This window comes from Pseudorca crassidens, chromosome 3 (genome assembly GCF_039906515.1).
Source record: "Pseudorca crassidens isolate mPseCra1 chromosome 3, mPseCra1.hap1, whole genome shotgun sequence".
Taxonomy (NCBI): Eukaryota; Metazoa; Chordata; class Mammalia; order Artiodactyla; family Delphinidae; genus Pseudorca; species Pseudorca crassidens.
This window is the reverse complement of record NC_090298.1, coordinates 140,707,746-140,726,824: the sequence shown is the minus strand read 5'-3', so window position 1 is coordinate 140,726,824 and position 19,079 is coordinate 140,707,746. Positions and strand designations below refer to the sequence as shown.

The window sequence follows — 19,079 nt, the reverse complement described above, 5'->3', positions numbered from 1 at the left end:
AAGGGTTGGGAGAGATGTCACCATTCAGTCCCTGCCCTCAAGGCACTGACAGTTTGCATGGGGAGACAGATTCATAAATGGTGACCATATGATGTGGGAGGTACTGAGGTGAGTTCGGCCAGGGGCTGTGGGAGCTCAGGGGAGGTGTAGCCAGCTCTGTCTGGGGGTCAGGGAAGGCTTCCTCGGGGAGGGGGTGTTTGAGCAGGCCTTGAAGGACAAGTAGAAGTCACCCAGGCAGAGAGCAGATGGGGGGCGTAGATCAACGCAATGAAAGGATCCTCATTCCAGCTAGCTTTAGGCAAAGAAAGGAATCCAGGGGTAGCTCTGCCTTCTGGCTTCTTGGGATCCCAGGCTTTCAACACAGTGAGGAGTCAACCTCTTTCTTCCCTGGTTGTCTCCATTCTCCAAGCCCCTGCTTCAGACCTGTGGATGGCCTCCCCTTTCACTTGGCCTCCTATGGCCTGCAAAGCCTTCAGGACTGGCCCAGCAGAGAGGTTCTCTCTTCCCAGCAGCCCAACCCAAATCCCGAAGTCCCATCTATGGGGATGGGGTGACCTTCCTGTCTGGGAACTAGTCAGTGTAGTATACCTACCTCTGGGGCCAGAGATGGGGTCAGCCCACCAGGACCGAATGACTGTATGGACTGAGTAGTGTGAGGGCCAGGCATTCCCTGCAGAAAAGCGGGTACTGTTAGCCAGACGCGGGAGGGAGGCAGGGTCCCAGAGTATGCACAAGCCTTTGCAGAATTGCAAGTAGTCTAGATGCCATCCTACATACTTGAAGGGAGGCTCTAGAGGCAAGGCCAGGTAACAGGTCAGGCCCTGGGCCAGTAGAGCCTCGAATGCCAGGTGAAGGGCGTGGTGCGCCATCCTGTGGACTCTCCTCTCCCCACCTGGGCCTGTGGAGCAGAACACCCAGGCCCCAAGCGGACCGACCAAATGCACATCTCCGGGCCAGGGAGCCAGGGAGACTGGGAGCATAGGTGCCCAGGGGTGAGGGGGTGCAATGCTGGGTGGACAGCCAGGAAGAGAAAGACAGAGGCTGCCAGGCTCCCAGCCCCCTCTCTCTCCTCCACCCCACTTCAACTCCAGAACATTTCTCAGGGAAGTAGCGAAAGCAGGGGCTTGCTGCCCCTCCCCTTTGCCATTGACACAGACCGGGGCTGTTGGAGGGATAAAAAGGAGCCCCTGTCAAGCCCCTGTCAAGTTATGGACAGGGGCTTGGCACAGCTGTTCTTGAGAAGCAGTGCTCACTACTCCCAGCTGAGTGAGGCCAGATGACACCCTGCCCCCAGTGCTCCTACCCTGCTCTGTGAGACTGAGTCCTCACTCAGAAAACACGAGTTCATTAGTAGCTTGATTAATCACACCTCATATTTTCATGGTGCTTTGAAAAATAAAACATTTGAAAGCACTTTCACACCCACCTTGGGCCTCAGAGTTACACGAGTAGGCCTTATCATCCCAGGCTGCAGGTGAGAAAAGGGGGGCTCAACCTCAGAGCAGCAGCATGTTGGGGGATGGCGGAGGGCAGGCTGGAGCACAGAGCCTCTCCCTGCCCACAACTCTGCCTGTGGGCCTCTCTGAGCTCTCTCTGGGTCTCCCTGCAGGACAAGAGTGAAGGGGGCAACCCTTAGGCAAATCTTCTGAAGTTCAAGGGAAAAAAGGGGGTGGTCATTCAGTCACTCAACAAACACTCCATCAGTATCCAGGTCAGACCTGGGCTTCTGCTCCGAGCGAGTTCACAGTCTAGTGGAGGAGGCAGCATGCCCAGTCCTGAATATGGCATGTACCCTGGAGGAAGGCTTAGGGGACAGCATGGGCACAGGGGCAAAGTGACAAAGAGTATGGATCCAAGAAGGCCTCCTGGAGGAGGTGGCTTGTTGGCTGAGACTGGATGTCTGGGTGGGAGTTCCCAGATAGACCTCATGGGACAGGCCTACCATGGTCCACTCCACAGAATGCCTCCCCATCCGATTCTCCACTGCCGCCCCTCCCTCCACCCATTCCTCACGCAGGGAGATCTCAGCATTCCTCTGCACACAGCCCCCCAGATGCTCCTCACCCCTTCCCAATAAAACTCCAAGATCAGGCCGCTGCTCCCTCTCTGACTCACCTCCTGCTCGTCTCCCCTGCACTCCCTCTGCCCTGGCCACCCTCCTCGCTGTCCTCACAACAAACCTGGCTGCTTCCTGTCTGACAGCCTCTGCTGTTCCCTCCTCCTAAAATGCTTTTCCTCCTGGCCTTGGCCCTCAGGGGTCTACTTAGACATCACCTCAACAGAGGAACCTGCCCCAAGCCCTCTTCCCCTCTAGAGCCCTTGCACCCACACCCTTTACGAAATAGCACCCCTTTTTACCTGCTTCAGAACACTTGGCAACTTCTGAATCCTCTATTTTCTTTTGCTTCTCCGTTTTGAATGAAAGTGTTTGAGAGCAGAGGATGTGTCTGTCTTGCTCACTGCAAAATCCCAGAACAGTTCCTGGCACTCAATAAGTATTCACTGAATGAATGCAAGAATGAGTGAATGAATACATTTCAGGTCATAAGAGCACCATGAGAGGGGAAGGAGAAGGTAGCATTTGTCCCAGGCTCAGCTCTGGCCAAGGCCTATTACCCAGGGGTCTCTTATCCCCCTCTAGCTCCCAGCCTCCCTACACAGACACACACACACACACACACACACACACACACACACACACACCCTCTCTCTCTCTCTCTCTCTCTCTCACACACACACACACACACACACTCTTACACAAGACGTGGTCTCCCTTGCTATCCCTAAGAAGACACTGTAGGTGGGGACTGCTAGGATTGGGGCTCCCACCCTTCATGGGCAGCCAGAGCAGGGGTGCCGGCTGGGGCTGATTGGGCAGCCAGTGCCCTCCTGAGACAGGCGGGGGCCAGCTGGCCAGCCCCAAGGCTCACTGGGAATGGGGTTCCCACTTCAAGCCCTGAGCGTCCATACAGCCCCATCGGCAGTTCTCAGTGACCAAGTTCTCAGGGATCTGCTAGTAAATGAAAGAAGTCTTCTAACTGAATTCCAAGAGGGCAGCTGGGCAAGTAAGAGAGACTTGGCGAGGCTGTGGCGGACGGAGCTTCTGGCGAGCTGGAGGGTGGAGTTCGGGATACAGCAGGGCCTGTGTGGCCAGCGGGCCCTGTCCCTGCCTGCTCCCCCACAGCCCCAGTGCATCTGCTTTGCAAAGCCTTCCTCCCATGCTCATCACCTCACAGCCAGAAGGGAGCAGAAGTAGGCACCCAAATCCAAGTCCCCATTCGCCAACACCAGCTCTAGGCAGCCTCGAGCTGGGCAGGCCTCAGCCACATGCTTGCTTCACCTGTGATAAGAGCTATAGAACCAGAGAGGACAGGTCCTAGATGCAGAGGGGGCAAAATGGCATGTGTGGTTTCCTGAGAGAGTGAGGTGGGGGAGTCCTCTTTCAGAAGAAGTGACGATAGATCTGGGCCCTGAGGAGAAGGTAGGAAAGTGCCGGCAGGGAGAAAGGGGGCATTAGGGAGTGGTGGTGACTGCAGTGAACTAGAGTCCGTGCCCTTTTGAAAACATCATATATCATTTGACACTGAGCATGCACTGCTTGCTGTTATCTTTGATAGACAAGTACAGGGTTTCATATCAAAGGGAAAGATAGCTCATGCTAGTGGCCTGCGACGTGGAGAGGGAGAGACCCAAGGCTCTCACTGTGCTTTAGTCCAAGTGAGAGACCTAACTGGGACGGTGAGGGGGGTGGGCAGATTGCAGGTGCCGACCACAAGGGTGGAGGTCATGTGGTGGGAGAAGGGGCCAGAGGGAGGGGAAGCCAGCTCTGGCCACCCAGGAAGCTTCCAGCAGCCCCAAGAGGGGCTGAATTTACCCCCACCCATGGCCTTAGAGTGTCCTTGCCAGCGGTCATAACTGCAGCCTGGAGGGGGCCCCTGGGTCCACCCAATAAATGCCCCCCCAGGGGGATGGAGAGGGGAGACCATGCCAGCGTGGCGTGGCGGAGGCCCAGGAGAAGTGAGCTATGTCCCTTATTGGTCACAGTACATTTATTTTTCATTAGCAGTTAAATGCAGACATGAGGGATTGTGCTGGGTTCAGCGGGCGGCTGACACGAGCAGTGCTTGGCGCGGTGATCGATAGGGAAGTCGGGGGGGTCCATGTGCCCTCTCCCTGCCCATACCCCCAGCTGGAACCCCTGCCTACCCAGCTCCCAGCCAGTAATCAGACACAGGCCATCACCCTGAGCCTCTGTGAGGCGAGGCGTGGGCAGGCCTGGAGGCTGACACTGAGGTCTCGCATGCCCTTCTGGAGCCTGTGATGCCTGCCCCCAGCCCCCTGTGGGCCCTGCTCAGGGGTCAAGCTTAGCCCTCCCCTGTGCAGCCCTGGGGTCTGCAAAGATGCCGTGGCTTCCCCAGGAAGTGTCTAGAGAGGCTCCTGGACCTACCAGGCCCACACTTGGGAGCCCACCCTTCTCCAGACCTTGGGAGGTCTGAGCCCAGCTCAGCCTTGCCCCGGCTGAGCCCGCTGCCTGGGTCAGGGCGGCTGAGTGACAAGTGAATGTCATAAAAAAGGGTCAGGATGTGGGCCCCCCAGAGTCCAGGGCTGGAGCTGCGGGGCTGGGTAAGTGACTTCTCCCTCAGGCCTCAGATTCCACATCTGTAAGATGACTAGATGGCTTCTCCCCTCTGCCTGCATCCCCACCTTCCTCAGCCTAAAACAGAGACCCAAGGACTGGCAGAGCCCCATGGAAGTGGTTCAGGATGGGGCAGGGCGGGACAAGGGGAGCTTGTCTTCCCAACTGCAAGTGTGGTTCCCTGGCAGCTTAGCCTTCATTACGGAGCAGCAGAAAGTACAGGGGGTAGGGGGGAGAGAGGCTGGGGAGAGGCCAGGGCGGGAGGAGGAGGGGTGGATGAGCCCACTGCTGCAGACACTGAGGGCAAGACACCTGCTGGCTCTGTGCCTCAGTTTCCTCATCAGTCCCCACCCCTGAAGAGATTGCTAGGAGAGTTACTGAAGGAGCATTGTCAGTGCAAAAGCACTGGGTACGGAGAGCAGCCAACAGTTTCCGAGCACTGTGCCTTTTTTCACTTCATCCTCATGAGAGCCCTAAGAATTGGGTACCATCCCCCATTTTGCAGGCAAGGAAACAAGCAGGGGTTAACTGAAGTCACACCAGGTTTCTCAGCCTCTGCAGACATTCCCAGCTCACCCACCCGGTGCCTACAGGACCAGGCACAGATCCCCTCCCCCAAATCACAGTCTTGGGGTGGAGAGGGCAGACTCCCACATTGGAAGGAGAGGGTCCCTGTGCAAGCAAGAGAGAAGGGGCAGCGTGGGTGCCCCCTGGGCCCGAGGAGCCAGGCCTCCCTGTTAGAAGCCCTTCATGGGTTTTGGGCTGCCCGTAAGGAGGTAGTGGAGCCAGGAGGCCGACTGCGTGAGGCACCTCCAGACTCCCCCACGGGGCAGACAGGACCTCCATAGATGTCATAGACAACAAAATGGGTAACCTGCCTAAGGTCACCACTAGCAGGGAGCAGATGGGTCTCTGAAGCCCAAGCTTTTCCCTCTTTATGTCCAGAGCCCCCTGTTGGCTGTGAGTGTGTGTTGGGGGAAATCACTGCAGCCCTGAGAGAGGCCAGGCCGTCAGGGGCCTGTTTGGTGGGTGTGGAGGCTGAGGGTGCCCCGACTCTCCATCCTGCCACCCCCCCCCACCCTGCCCCTCCCCACCCTCTCAAGGGTCCTGCCGGTGGAGCAGACGGTCAGACTGCTCTGGGGGGTTACCTCCACCAAAGCCTCAGAGCCAATTACCTGTGTAATTAGCAACAAATGACTTGTGGGATGGCTGTGGTTTGCAGTTAAAATTAGGAGGAAACCCATATTCTGGTCTCCTTGAAGGGTGGGACGTGGGCCGGGCCCCTGAAGCTCCCAGACACACCCTCCTGGCTCCCACCCTCCCCGGGACCCACCCAGCAGCCCAGGCTCACCCCAAGTCGCCCCTCCTGGGGGCCTCTCCTGTAGCACTGCCACCAACACCCCTCACATCTGCACTCGTCACAGCCTCCTCCCCTCCTTCATTCACTTGGTATTTTCTCAGCACCTACTACATGCAGGGGCCAGGAATGGGGAGCAACCCGGAAGCAGCCCCCGAGGCAGCCAGGGCACCAGAGGAAGGGACTCCTGCCCTCCCTAGCCCCAGGCTGTCCAGGGCCCTCTCCCTCCCTCCCTCTCTCCCCCCAACCTCCCCCCCCACTCCCCACCCCTCTGCTCCACCACCCCCCGCCCGGGGCCTTCCAGGGCAGTGGGCTGCCTCACCAGATCCCTAAACTTCTACTAGCGTGCTAATGAGCCCTGACCACTGCTGTGTGCTGGCACTTCCGTATTTGTCTCCACAGGGGGCTGCTTCTTCCCCTATTTTATGGAAGGGGACACTGAAGTTTAAGGGAGGCATTCAGCAGCCCAGCCTGCTGGGCTGGAAGTGGCAGAGCCTGGCCCCACTTGCTGCCTCCTCTTGGCTCGGTCCCAGCCCCTGAACAGGCAGGTAGCCCCGGGAGGGCCCCGCAAGTCCAGCAGAGGCCCCAGCTCACCTGCCCCCTTTGCTTCTGCTGCAGGGGCCCAGCAGAGTGCCACAGTGGCCAACCCGGTGCCCGGCTCTAACCCAGACCTGCTTCCCCACTTCCTGGTGGAGCCTGAGGACGTGTACATCGTCAAGAACAAGCCGGTACTGCTAGTGTGCAAGGCCATGCCCGCCACACAAATCTTCTTCAAGTGCAACGGGGAGTGGGTGCGCCAGGTGGACCACGTGATCGAGCACAGCATGGATGGGAGCAGCGGTGAGACCAGGCTGGGGTGCCAGGCGGAGTCACTCGAAGGGGGAGCGAGTCTCAGACTCAGAGGCAGTGGAGGCCCAGAGAGGGGCCTGCCATTGCCCCTGCTGCATGCCTGTGAGCCGAGGCCAGGGTGAAACTAACCACTCTGTGTGCACCACCCCAGGTCCCCAGGAGAGGCAGGACTCCCACACCTGGGACCCACTGTGTACACACCAAGGCCTTCCCTGGGAGGCCCACCCTCACAAGACTTCATCACTTGGTGGGGGAGTGAGTAAAAGGGAAGCCCCCCAAAATGCCCCAGGGAGCTCTGTGGGTTGGGGGGGGCGGGACCCTGCCACTGCATCTGAGCCCAGGCAGACCCAGAGGCAGCCTGGCAAGTGGTGCCAGCGGAGAAAGGTTTGAAAAGAGTGGATCCCAGATGATGGAAGAGATCACGGACCTCACATTCCGTGATTGTTTTCTTTGTGCATCTGTTGGTTCATTCGTTGGTCCGTTCGTTGGCACGTTCCCTGAGCACCCACCCTTGAGCCAGAGACACAGCCCCACGGAGATGGGGGCAGCACAGTGACCTCTCATTGAGTTCTGGGATCTGTGGCTGCCCAGGGAGGCTCCTCGGGGAAGGTGATATGTAAACCTGGTCAGGGCGAGAAGAGGAGAAGGGCGTCCCAGGCACCCCCAGAAAGGGACACAGCACAAGCAAAACCCTGGAGGCAGATGGGCCGGCGTGCAGGTCGAGGCTTAGCAGGGAGGGTGTGGAGTGTGTGCAGCGGGCAGTGGTGCCATCCAGGAGCCTCACCCGTCCGGCTCTGGAGTGAGGTCACAGTCCTATGGGATTTCAAGCTACCGAGTGACATGACCAGAGCTATGGGTGACACTCGGAGCCAGTGTGGGGGGCTGACAGGAGAGGCAGACCCAAGAAGTGCCCCTTCTGTGGGACACCTCATTCCCCACCTCCAGCCCTGGCCTTAGGCAGTAGGCAATGGGGATGGGGGCAGAGAGCCATTGTTTGGGTTCCCATGCTCCCCGAGAGCAGGCCTGGCAGAGCTAACAGCCTCTCCTCCTCGCTAACTGGACCCCAGTTAAGCTCATTTCTTACCCCTTTGCCTTGATGCTTTGTGGAGCCCACACACATGATGAGCCCTCAGGTTAAGTCCTGAGCCCCTTGCCACTGAGGCTCAGCCAGCCTGAGACATACAGCCCACAGACCCTGTGCCCAGTATGGCCACTTGAGTGAGGCCTGAGTCACAGGGGCAAGCAGGTGGCACCCAGAACAGCTCACACTGATGCCAAGGACAGGCAGGGGACCACAGGCCCAGAGGGGTGGCCCATGCTCCTGGTGGGAGGGACTGGGCAGCGCAGGAAGGATTCCCGGAGTGGGGGTGGGGTGGGGTGATAACATCCAACCTCGGTCTTAAAACCAGCTGGAATGACTGTTTATCAGGCCAAAGGACAAATGCAGGGAATGGGAGCCTGGCCAGAGGCCCAGGTTTGGAGTGGCAGAAGTGGGGGTCGAGGGGGTGGTCGGCAAGACGAGGAAGCTGCAGCCACACTTGCAATGTGGGAAGCTGGTGCCAGGCAGAGGGAGACTGGAGGAGGGGGCCCTGCCCTGGTGAACTCGGAAGCTCTCACAAGAACCGAGATGTGAGCAGACGAGCCCTGGGTTTCATCAGCGTGTGATTTAGTCCTCAGAGCCAACCTGTCCTATTACAGATGGCTCTGACTCATCCAGGGCTCCAACCAGGCATTCTGGTCCACAGAAGTCACGCCCCATCCTCCCCTGCCAGTGTCACCAGGTGCTGGTCTTCTTCCCCCCAAGTGTCAGCCCCCTAGTGAGTGATTCTTGCCCAGGTCCTTGACCCCTGCATTGTTCTGGCCTTACACACACCTGCTGTTGGCAGCGTCCTCCTTGCAGTCCTCAGGTCTTAACTGAGCACCTACCCTGTGCCAGGCCTCGGTGAGGTGCTAAGAATTTAGCCCACGAGGCTCTTGGTGCAGGTGATCCAGCTCTGCCTCCCACTCTCAGGAGGGGAATGCATGGGGTTGGTGCCCTCTGCGGCAAGCCCCCCTTCCCTTCCTGGGCCTCAGTTTCCTCCTCTGTAAAATGGGGATGAGGATGGCCCCCCTTGGTGGGGGAAGCTGTGAGATCTCTCACACCCAGGTGGAGCCCAGCCCCAGGTCTTTCCTCTCTCCCTACCCCATGCCTAGGGCCCAGCACCACTTTGCAGCATTATGAGTCCTCCTGCTGCTGAGGTAGGTCCCCCCAGGAAAGGACAGGTGAGGAAGAGCAAGCCACAGCCAGAGACCTGTCTCCCCACAGCCTTGAGAGCCTGTCCTGGAACCTCTTGGAAGGTGCCAGGCCAGCCCCAAACTGCTCACACCTCCCCTTCCTGGCTTCCCACATATACCCCTCCTTGTCTCCTGCCATCACGAGGTCTGGAATCCATGGCTTGGCTGAGACCCAGGCTCTTGCCTACATAGCAGTCACAGGCCAGGCCAGCCCTCAGCCCACATTCCCCAACAGGCTCTCCTGGCCTTGCTCCCTTCAAAGCCAGGCAGAGAGCAGAGCTCACGGGGACACGTCCCCATAGCCACCAGGGCCCCCTCCTGCTCTGAGCATCCAACCTCAGGCCTCCCATGGCCTGCAAATCTGAATTTTCATTGATCTTATTGACTTCTCAACCCAAAGCCATTGAGCGCTTTGAGGCAAAGAGATAGGCTTCTCACTTACCCACAAACAGATGCCCAGGCCATGGGCGGCACCACCATGCTACACACAGACCCAAGACCCTGAGCCAGGAATGCTCTGTGGTCAGGCAGGTATGATGGGGTCAGAGGTCAGCCCAAATCTGAAGCCCCACCCATTTCTGCATGGGGGTGGGAATGGCAGGGTGGACACCCCAGGAGAGAGCACCTGATCTCCCCCTTGCTCGCCCCCATTCCCCATCCAGAAGGCCAGGGGGAGGGGACCAAAGCCTGAAATCTCTTGAACCCAAACCCACTGATAGTGTAAAAGCTGGAAATTTGCAAAACCAAGCATTGGAGTCTGGTCTGGGAGTGTAATTTATCATGTATTAAACAAACTGACTGGTTATTAGAAGCAGTTTGGTAAGAAGGTACCCTAAGCCCTCACTTGCCCTCAGAGCCCCCTACCCCCACCCCTCCACCTCCCAGAAACCCTCAGCATGCCCACACCAGGGCCTCCCCACACGCCCACGGCACTCACACGCCAGCACACACCCGACACGCTCCTAGGCCTGGGCCAGCAGGGACCCCTACATCCTCCCATCCCTCCCCAAGGCTAGCATCTGCTCACATTTACCAGGCAGGTGCGGACACAGCCGTGCCCAGAAACTGCTTCCAGGAGCCAGGCTGCTCATTGACCTGCAGCAGGGAGGGCACAGCCCCTCATTTCAAGGACCAGAGGGCAGGCTCTGGGTCTCCCCACCTCCCAGAGCCTGTGGGGCTCAAGGGCACTGCCTGGATCTAGACCTCATGGACAAACCTGGCCCTTATTCGTGGCAGCAAGAAGGAGATGAGATGGCAGGACAGAAGTGTGGAGGAGACAGGGAAAAAGAAATAGGAGCACTTAAATTTTTTTTTTTTAAGATTTTTTCCTAATATTTATTTATTTACTTGGCTGTTGCAGCCAAATAGTTGCAGCACGCAGGATCTTCGTAGAGGCACTCGGGATCTTTTGTTGCAGCGCACAGGCTCAGTAGTTGCGGCGCACAGGCTTAGTTGCCCTGAGACATGTGGGATCTTAGTTCCCCAACCAGGGATGGAACCCGCATCCCCTGCATTGGAAGGCAGATTCTTAACCACTAGACCACCAAGGAGGTCCCAGGAGCACTTAAATTTAGTGCTGTTCTCCCTGAGCTGAGCTGCCTGGGTGGTGCACGAGCTCCCCCCACCACCATGGGGGATGGAGCAGTCCATCCATAGACCTGTCCACCCAAGAGAGGAAAAGTATCCAGTTCAGAATGTTCTGGAGGTCTCCCACCACTAACCCCAAAGGCTGAGAGGGAGGACCCTGTCTCTACCCCCAAGTATGTGCACAGCTCCTTCTCAGATGCTCCAAGAATCTGTGTGCTTGACAGCTGGCTGGTGCCCAGGGCCCCTCTCCTATGCACAGACCCTGTAAGGGACCCTTTCTCGCTTCTCAGCCCTCATCCCACACCACTAGAATGCACACATCCAGTGCCTTAGAGGATGGGGTAGGCAGTGCCCAGAATGGAGGGATCTAGCCCAGTGATTGTGACCTCAGCCAGAGGTGATACACACACCCCAAATCCTGCGAAAACTCACGGGGAGGGCAGGGGTGAGGGATAGGAAAATCTGGGAGCCCAGTGTGGGAGCCGGAGAGACTCATGAGGAGGGGTCTGGGCAGGGGTCAGGGAAAGACACGTTAGAGAAATTAAGACAGAAAACAGCCTCCTGGCTTGCCTGCTCAGCCTGGCGGCGGCTCCTCCTGCAATGCAGCCCTAATTGAATTTCTCTGTTAACAGTGGAAACACCAGCCTCTCTCCCTCTTTCTGATAAGCCAATGACCCAAGGGAAATTGGGGTCAGGAGGAGGAAAAATTGGAAACAGTCTTTTCTTACTCCTGGGGACACTGTTTTGTCTGAGGGCCAGGGTCCTGGAGGAGGACTGGTATTCCCCCTCCTGGGTCCTCAGAAATCTGGACCCTCCCCAGATGCCCCACACCTGGTTCCGGGTGTGGCAGACATTGGGGGACTGTGTCCATCCTTGAGAGGTGTTTCCTCCAGCCCAGTCCATTCAGGGTAGAGAGGGTCCCGGCCACCCATCACAGGCCAGCTTCCCCTCTGTGAGCTGCCCCCTCCCCCTCGCCAGCATTTCTCCCTGTGGGATGGGAACCCCAGCACCCTCCTCCGGTGAACCCCTCGCACGCCTTGGATTCTGAGCACTCTGAACATACTCTGGATTCAGACAGCAGACAGCCCTGGATGCCTATGGCAAGTCACTGCCTCTCTGAGCCTCTGTTTCCTCATCCATGGAGTGGGTGCAATACCTCCAAGAGAGCAGATTGAAAAAGATAAGCCAGCACATGGGAAACCCTTGCTAAGCCCCAGGGGTCTATTATCATACAACATAATCACTGTAATTATCTTGTTAATAGCTGTTATTATATTATCACTCATCAGGATGTACCTACTAACCCCAGGAGGTGAGCCAGATCGCTCCTTACCCTTTTTTTTAACCCACAAAGGTCCCAGGGCTAGCCTATCTGCCCCACCTCCTCTGCCAGCCCCTGTTGCCCAAGGCTCCTCTGTGCCCTTGTCTCTGAAACAACAGGAAGCTCCTGTAGTGATATTTTTGTAAGTGACTCCAGGGAGACAGGCCTTGGGTAACAAAGTATAATGAATGGAAGTGCTAAGCACCCACTCTTGACCTTCAGGTGATATAAAGGGACTCCCACTGAGCCCCCGCAGTGTTCCCTCCAGGCAGAGCATTGCCCCCCCCACAGTCCGTCCGCGCAGAGCAGAGGGAGGACTATGGTGGTGCAGGGGCCCGGCAAGGGACTGGACAGAGAGGCCTGGGGGCTAGGCATGGCCCCGGCCCTTGCTACCCACCGCTCCACCCTCAGGACTGCCTGCCATGGAGGTCCGCATCAATGTCTCGAGGCAGCAGGTGGAGAAGGTGTTTGGGCTGGAGGAGTACTGGTGCCAGTGCGTGGCATGGAGCTCCTCGGGCACCACCAAGAGTCAGAAGGCCTACATCCGCATTGCCTGTGAGTCCAGGGCGGAGGTGGCCCTAGGGTGTCACTGGGGGAGGAGGTCTCATCAGAAACCCTCAGATCCTGCCTTGATGGGTGGAGGGAGTGCCTATGGACGCTGCCCAGCCACCCCCATGTCCCCCTGGGCACTTGACACTTCCTTCTGGCATGTGCCGTGGCCCCTGCAGGACCAGGGGACAGGGTCAGCCAGGCTGACCTGTCGTGAGGCACTCAGCCTGGAGGACACTCTTGTTCTTCCCCCAGATTTGCGCAAGAACTTTGAGCAGGAGCCGCTGGCCAAGGAGGTGTCCCTGGAGCAGGGCATCGTGCTGCCCTGCCGCCCGCCAGAGGGCATCCCTCCAGCTGAGGTGAGCAGGGCTCCAGTGCCACTCCACAGGTGGGCAGTGCTCCCAGGTCTCGAGTCCCGCCTGCCCACCCCTCCAGGCTGATCCCCCACCCCAGGGGCCACTCTCGCTCCGGGCAGGGCCAGCATAGTCAGGTAGTACAGTGGCATGGCTCCCTCCCCCAGGTGGAGTGGCTCCGGAACGAGGACCTGGTGGACCCATCCCTGGACCCCAATGTGTACATCACGCGGGAGCATAGCCTGGTGGTGCGACAGGCCCGCCTGGCCGACACGGCCAACTACACCTGCGTGGCCAAGAACATCGTAGCTCGTCGCCGCAGCGCCTCCGCTGCTGTCATCGTCTACGGTGGGCCCCGGTGCTGGTGGGGCAGAAGGGCTCCGGGCATAGGAGAGGCACTGGGGCTGCCTTCAGGGCAACCACATGTGGCTGGCTCCCTGCAGAGCCAGGACCAGGCAAGCCAAACCGTGGCCTGACTGGGAAGGACAGGGAGAGGGCTTACTGTGGCTGTCAGGGAGCCAAGGGCCTATCTGGGTGGAGATGGGGGGCAGGTTGATGGTCATCTGTAGCTGGACCATCCCTTGGCTTACTTGTGGGCAGGAGGCCATTGTGCAGAAGGAGATGAGCGGACAGGATGGGAGTCTAGGAAAGTGACAGACCACAGCCTGTACTCCTGTGTCCCCAGGGTAGGAAGTAGAGCGACCTGGGCACCCCCAGGAGCAGAAAGAGGGAGGGGTGTGGGAGTAACCCCCGTGAAAGGCTGGGGTTTGGGTTGGAGGAACATGGGAGTTGTAGCTAGGGCTGGTGCCCACGGGGAGAAGGGGCTGTGGAGTGGGTGCTGCCAGGCCCTGGGGGCAATGGGCAGAAGCATGGTCTCCCCTCCAGGGCCTCTCTCTCAACACAGCTGTAGCCTGCCCGTTTCCAGCTCACAGCCCCTCTGTCCTCCTGCCCTGGCCCCTGGGCCAGTGTGTCTGAGGAAGCCCCCGCTCCCTGACCCCAGTCCTTCTCTGTCCGGCCAGTGAACGGTGGGTGGTCGACGTGGACCGAGTGGTCCGTCTGCAGTGCCAGCTGTGGGCGTGGCTGGCAGAAAAGGAGCCGGAGCTGCACCAACCCGGCGCCTCTCAACGGGGGCGCCTTCTGTGAGGGGCAGAATATCCAGAAAACAGCCTGCGCCACCCTGTGCCCAGGTACCAGCGGCTGCCGCCTCCCGCATCGCTCTTCACCACGCCATCTCCGTGCCCTGGCTCCATCGTGCCCACCAGCCTGCTCCCCATGGCTCCATCCCACCCGCCCGCACGCAGGGCCAGGCTCACAGTCTGAGGCCAGGATGGGTTTCAGTGTGATCGGAGGCAGGGCTCAGTCTGTGTCCAGGCCCAGCCTCAGCAGAGGGGCTGAGTCACAGGATCTAAGGTGCAGTCAGGACAGGTACAGTCAGTGTGGGGCAGGCCCCAGCCTGGTGCTGCAGAACCACCTGTGCCTGGGATCAGAGGGTCATTGTGTGACCAAGTGCCCTCACTGCCCCAGGGCCAGGATGGCCCCCGGTGTGGGTAGAACCAAGCAGGCCCAGCGTCATCGTGCCTTTTGTCATTAGCATGCATCATCCAGGCCCGCTGGACACCAGAGGGCTTGCAGCCTGGCAGGCTTGGCCCTAGCCCTGACATTGCACCAGGTCCGGACTCCCAGCGGGGCCACACTGGCAGATGGCCTAGACTGGCTCCCTGGGCTGACCACACCATCTCTTCTCTGTCCATGTCTGTCTCGCATCTAGTGGATGGCAGCTGGAGCCCGTGGAGCAAGTGGTCGGCCTGTGGGCTCGACTGCACCCACTGGCGGAGCCGTGAGTGCTCTGACCCAGCACCCCGCAACGGAGGTGAGGAGTGCCGAGGCACTGACCTGGACACCCGCAATTGTACCAGTGACCTCTGCGTGCACAGTGAGTCCTCTCCACCCAGGAGTCCTCTTGAGTTTGCCAGGATTGGCCCGGCCCTGCCCCCGGGAGGTGGTGGCTAAGGGATCAGTCCCCTGCCACAGGCTGCACCCCGTATTCAAAGCTCAGGACCTTGGGGAACCCCATCCCTAACACACCCAACATGTGCCCACATATACCCCAATACCTCCCATACCTGCCCTGAGACATGCATACATTTGGAGATTTTACTGTGCACACCTGGCCTCTGGGATCATCTCCCAACCCCCTTCTTGTCTTCTCCTGCAGTTTTACCTCCGCCCCTCCCCCAAGTGCACACACAAGTCCTGTGGGGACACCAGACTTGTGAGGCCCGTTAATTACAAGGCCATAACTAACAATTAAAGATCTCTGTTGGATTTTGTCTCTAGAACACACCCTCCCCCATTCTTTCAATTAAAAACCTGATTATCTGTGTCAATTCCTTTCTGATGGACATTTCTTCCATTATGCAAAGCCCTTCTAAAATCAATATAGTTTCCTCCAGACAGTCAATCACTCTCTCCTCAGCCCTGCCCCAGGCCTGTGGGAGGCAGACAAGGAGAAGAGCCCTAGCACCCCTGCTCCTGGCCCAGGGACTGGCCAGGAACCAGAATGGCAGACACCCCCCCCCCACCTCCCCAGAAAGCAGATCCCCTGCTTTGGGGATCCTAGGAGCTCACCCTCAGTCTCAGCTGCCCTGGGCCCCAGAAGAGCAGGTTCAGCCTAGCAGCCTGCTTCCAGGCCACCCAGGAAAGTGGCTCTTCCCCTCCTCCATTCTCCATCAGCAGCAACTTCAACATGAATTGAGCTCATGAGGGTTGCAATTTGCTCAGAGACACAGCAAGGTGGTGGCAGATGCAGGACTGGAATGCATGTGTGCCGATTCCATGCTCCCTGCTGCCAGCGTCTGCTGCTCCACTGGTGCTGATGCCCAAGAAGTGGAGGCCTCATCCTCCTGGGGTGTAGACCGCTGACCTCTCCTTCCCGGCCTCCTGCACCCTACCCCTCCCAAGCCTGCACTCTCTCCCACAGCTGCTTCCGGCCCAGAGGACGTGGCGCTCTACGTGGGCCTCGTAGCCGTGGCCGTGTGCCTCCTCCTGCTGCTGCTCGTCCTTATTCTTGTGTACTGCCGCAAGAAGGAGGGACTGGACTCGGATGTGGCCGACTCATCCATTCTCACCTCAGGCTTCCAGCCCGTCAGCATCAAGCCCAGCAAAGCAGGTGGGGTGCCCCTGTCCCCAGCACTCGTGCCAGACCCCCATGCCAAGGGCCGCCCAGACAGGGCTGCCCTCCGTGCCACTCTCTAAGTCTGTCTGATCCTTGCAGACAATCCCCATCTGCTCACCATCCAGCCAGACCTCAGCACCACTACGACCACCTACCAGGGCAGTCTGTGTCCCCGGCAAGATGGGCCCAGCCCCAAGTTCCAGCTCACCAACGGGCACCTGCTCAGCCCGCTGGGTGGCGGCCGCCACACGCTGCACCACAGCTCACCCACTTCTGAGGCTGAGGACTTCGTCTCCCGCCTCTCCACCCAGAATTACTTCCGCTCCCTGCCCCGCGGCTCCAGCAACATGGCCTATGGGACCTTCAACTTCCTTGGGGGCCGGCTGATGATCCCTAATACAGGTGGGAAGGACCCTAGAGTGCCCCAGGGAGCTCTAAGAGACAAGACTAGCATGTGTCCCTCCTGGAGGAGGACGGGACCGGGACGGCCTTGATGTTCCTCCTATGCCTCTCAGCCTCACCCCGAGGGCTGAGCCAGCCCAGCAAGGAAAAAGGATAGAGTTTTGGAGAGGATCCAGTCTTGGCTGGCAGTGGGGCTGGCACTGAGGCTGAGGCCAGAGCTATCTCCCTCTGTTGCCCAAGGACACAGGACTACTGTCCATTCATTTACACAGCCAACCAGCCTGTGTGTGCCGGGCCCTAGGCCCCAGGGATCTGGGGAACTAGTGGAGAGACAGCAGAGGAAAAATGCCTGGACAGGGGCTCCTCCACCTACCACCTCACTGAAACCCCTGGGACAGGGTCTCAAAGACGCCTTCATAGAGAATCCACAGACCCTTTTGATGGTCATCTTTCGGGAAAGCGCCACAGCCTCTGGTGTGTCTCCCCTCTCCCACCCTGAAATTCTCTATTTCCTCGGTTTAGGTGACCCCACATGGCCCTGACTTCCTTGTTCCTCTGCAGCTGCTCCTGGTGCCTGCTCCCTAAATGTAGGTGTTCCTCAGAGCACACCCCCCACCCCCAACCCTGGCGCCCTCTTCCCAAGTGATCTCACCCACTCCATGGCTTTAATCGCCATGTCTGTGCAGATCACTCCCATTCCTCCATCCCCAGCCACAGTTCTCCTGGGTGACAGAATCGTACACCCAGCTGCCTCCTGGACAGCTCCATCTGGATGTCTCACAGCACCTCAGATTCCTCATGCCTAAAACAGCACCGTCTCCCACCCTCCCCCAGAACCTCCTCCTTCCCAGTTTTCTCTTCCTCAGGCATGGCACAGCCGAGTTGCTCAAGACAGAAACTAGGGGTCACCTTGGCCTCCTGCCCTTCTTCACTTTCCCCCTTCACCTTCACACCAGCTTCATTCACACACTGATCCCATCATTCTTTCTCCTCAAATGCTCCTGCATCCTCCTGCTTGTCTTTCCTGCTGCCTCTCCTGGGCTAGGCCACCACACCTACCTCTCGTCTGAGTCACAGCTCCAAGCATTTACTCACTAGAGCCACACTTGATCATGTCCCTTTCTGGGGCTTCCACTTTTCCTTTCAAAGCCCACATGACAAAACCACAAGGACTCATCCCCTGTGGCCAGCTGCAGTGGCCTCTCCTCCCATGCACATTGCTCCTGCACTTGGCAGCCACGGTGGGCTCTCATGAACCCAAATACACTGGGCTGCCCTTTGTACATGCCGTCTCTCTGCCCCCATCCACTAGCTTAACTGCTACTTCTCCTTCGGGTCTGGTAGCTGTCCCTTTATGCCTCATGTCCCCCTCACATGGCTGCTAAGATGATGAGGTGAGATGGTCCATGTCAAGCTCTTAGAAAAAGGCAGGCGCACAGTGGGCGCTCAGTGACCATGCACCCTTCACTCCCCTGGTGGGGCGAGTGGCCAGGTGGGCTGTGCTCCACCCTGCTCTCCCCCAACACCCAGCATCCTTTGCTGCCGTCCACTTATCTGTCTCCCCGCGGACTGAATGCTTCATGAGAGCAGGGCTCATGGTTTTCCCCACCTTCCTGAGTACTCAGCATTAGCATTCACTGAATGAGTATTTGAGTGAGGGTACCCCCGCCACAGAGAGCATTCACACGTGGATCACCGAGACTATCACCAACCCTGGCAGCCAGTACCAGGAGGCAGCACAGGATAGAGAAGGGAGCAGTAGCTGCAAATACACCACCACTGGCTTCCCTCTCTGTCCTGGGCTTCAGTTGCTGGGAAGTTGTGATATTCCAGCCACCCCACCTCAGAGCTGCCCACTCTGGAGAGCACGCATATGCTTTTGGACTTGGTGGGATAGCCATAGAATTTCTTCCCCTCTCCCTGTCATGAGCCTCTGAGGCCCCTCCTGATATAGGGGCTCTCTGTCCTAAAAGGGCAGGAAGGTGGGGCAGGACCGCTCCTTGCCATCCCCAGAGTGACTCCCCAGCCCCTGGCCTCACCGTGGCCTGCCCCCTGCCTCTCCTCTGGAACCACCTCTCCCCAGCAGATGCTTTCTGATGCTGCCCCTGCAAGACGCTGAGACAAAGGCGAATCAGCCAGACAGGACGTGTGTGCAATGGCACCCAGACTAGGGAAGGTTACCAAAGTAGGCAAGATTGTTAAAGTCCCCAGCCCCACCTGCAGGGGGCCACTGCCCAACAGGGAGCAAAGTCACCAGAGGTGGGGTGCCCACCCAGAGGTGGCCAAGCCGAGGGAGAGAGGAGGAACGTGAGCAGGCCAGGAGGGGGGAGTACTCAGAGGCACACTTAGGGTGGTGGCTCCAGAACAGCCAAGTATGCAGCACAGGCTAGGCCCACAGGCCAAGGGCCTTAAATATCCAGCCAAGGAGCTGGACTCGACCCTGGAGGCAGGGAAGCTTTTAAGTGGATGATGGGGCAGGTAGGTACAGTGTACCTGGGGGTTCCAGAGTTTTCTGTGCCCAAGCTAACTAGGCAAGCATTTCCCACCTGAGTTCCCTCAGCCACTCGGGGTCTCCC

General features: G+C 58.6%; 1 protein-coding gene across 2 annotated transcripts in view; it reads left to right on the top strand.

The window, feature by feature from the left end:
* The window catches only part of UNC5A (unc-5 netrin receptor A), a 62,778-nt gene that overhangs the window by 39,906 nt on the left and 3,793 nt on the right, over positions 1 to 19,079 (top strand). The window contains exons 2-9 of one of the 2 annotated variants that reach the window (XM_067732737.1): positions 6,612 to 6,833; positions 12,436 to 12,579; positions 12,829 to 12,932; positions 13,094 to 13,274; positions 13,946 to 14,113; positions 14,695 to 14,859; positions 15,907 to 16,095; positions 16,201 to 16,503. In XM_067732737.1, the coding sequence (XP_067588838.1) occupies positions 6,612 to 6,833; positions 12,436 to 12,579; positions 12,829 to 12,932; positions 13,094 to 13,274; positions 13,946 to 14,113; positions 14,695 to 14,859; positions 15,907 to 16,095; positions 16,201 to 16,503 (1,476 nt within the window). The remainder of the gene's footprint in view (positions 1 to 6,611; positions 6,834 to 12,435; positions 12,580 to 12,828; positions 12,933 to 13,093; positions 13,275 to 13,945; positions 14,114 to 14,694; positions 14,860 to 15,906; positions 16,096 to 16,200; positions 16,504 to 19,079) is intronic. The other variant, XM_067732738.1, reaches the window with a different exon arrangement.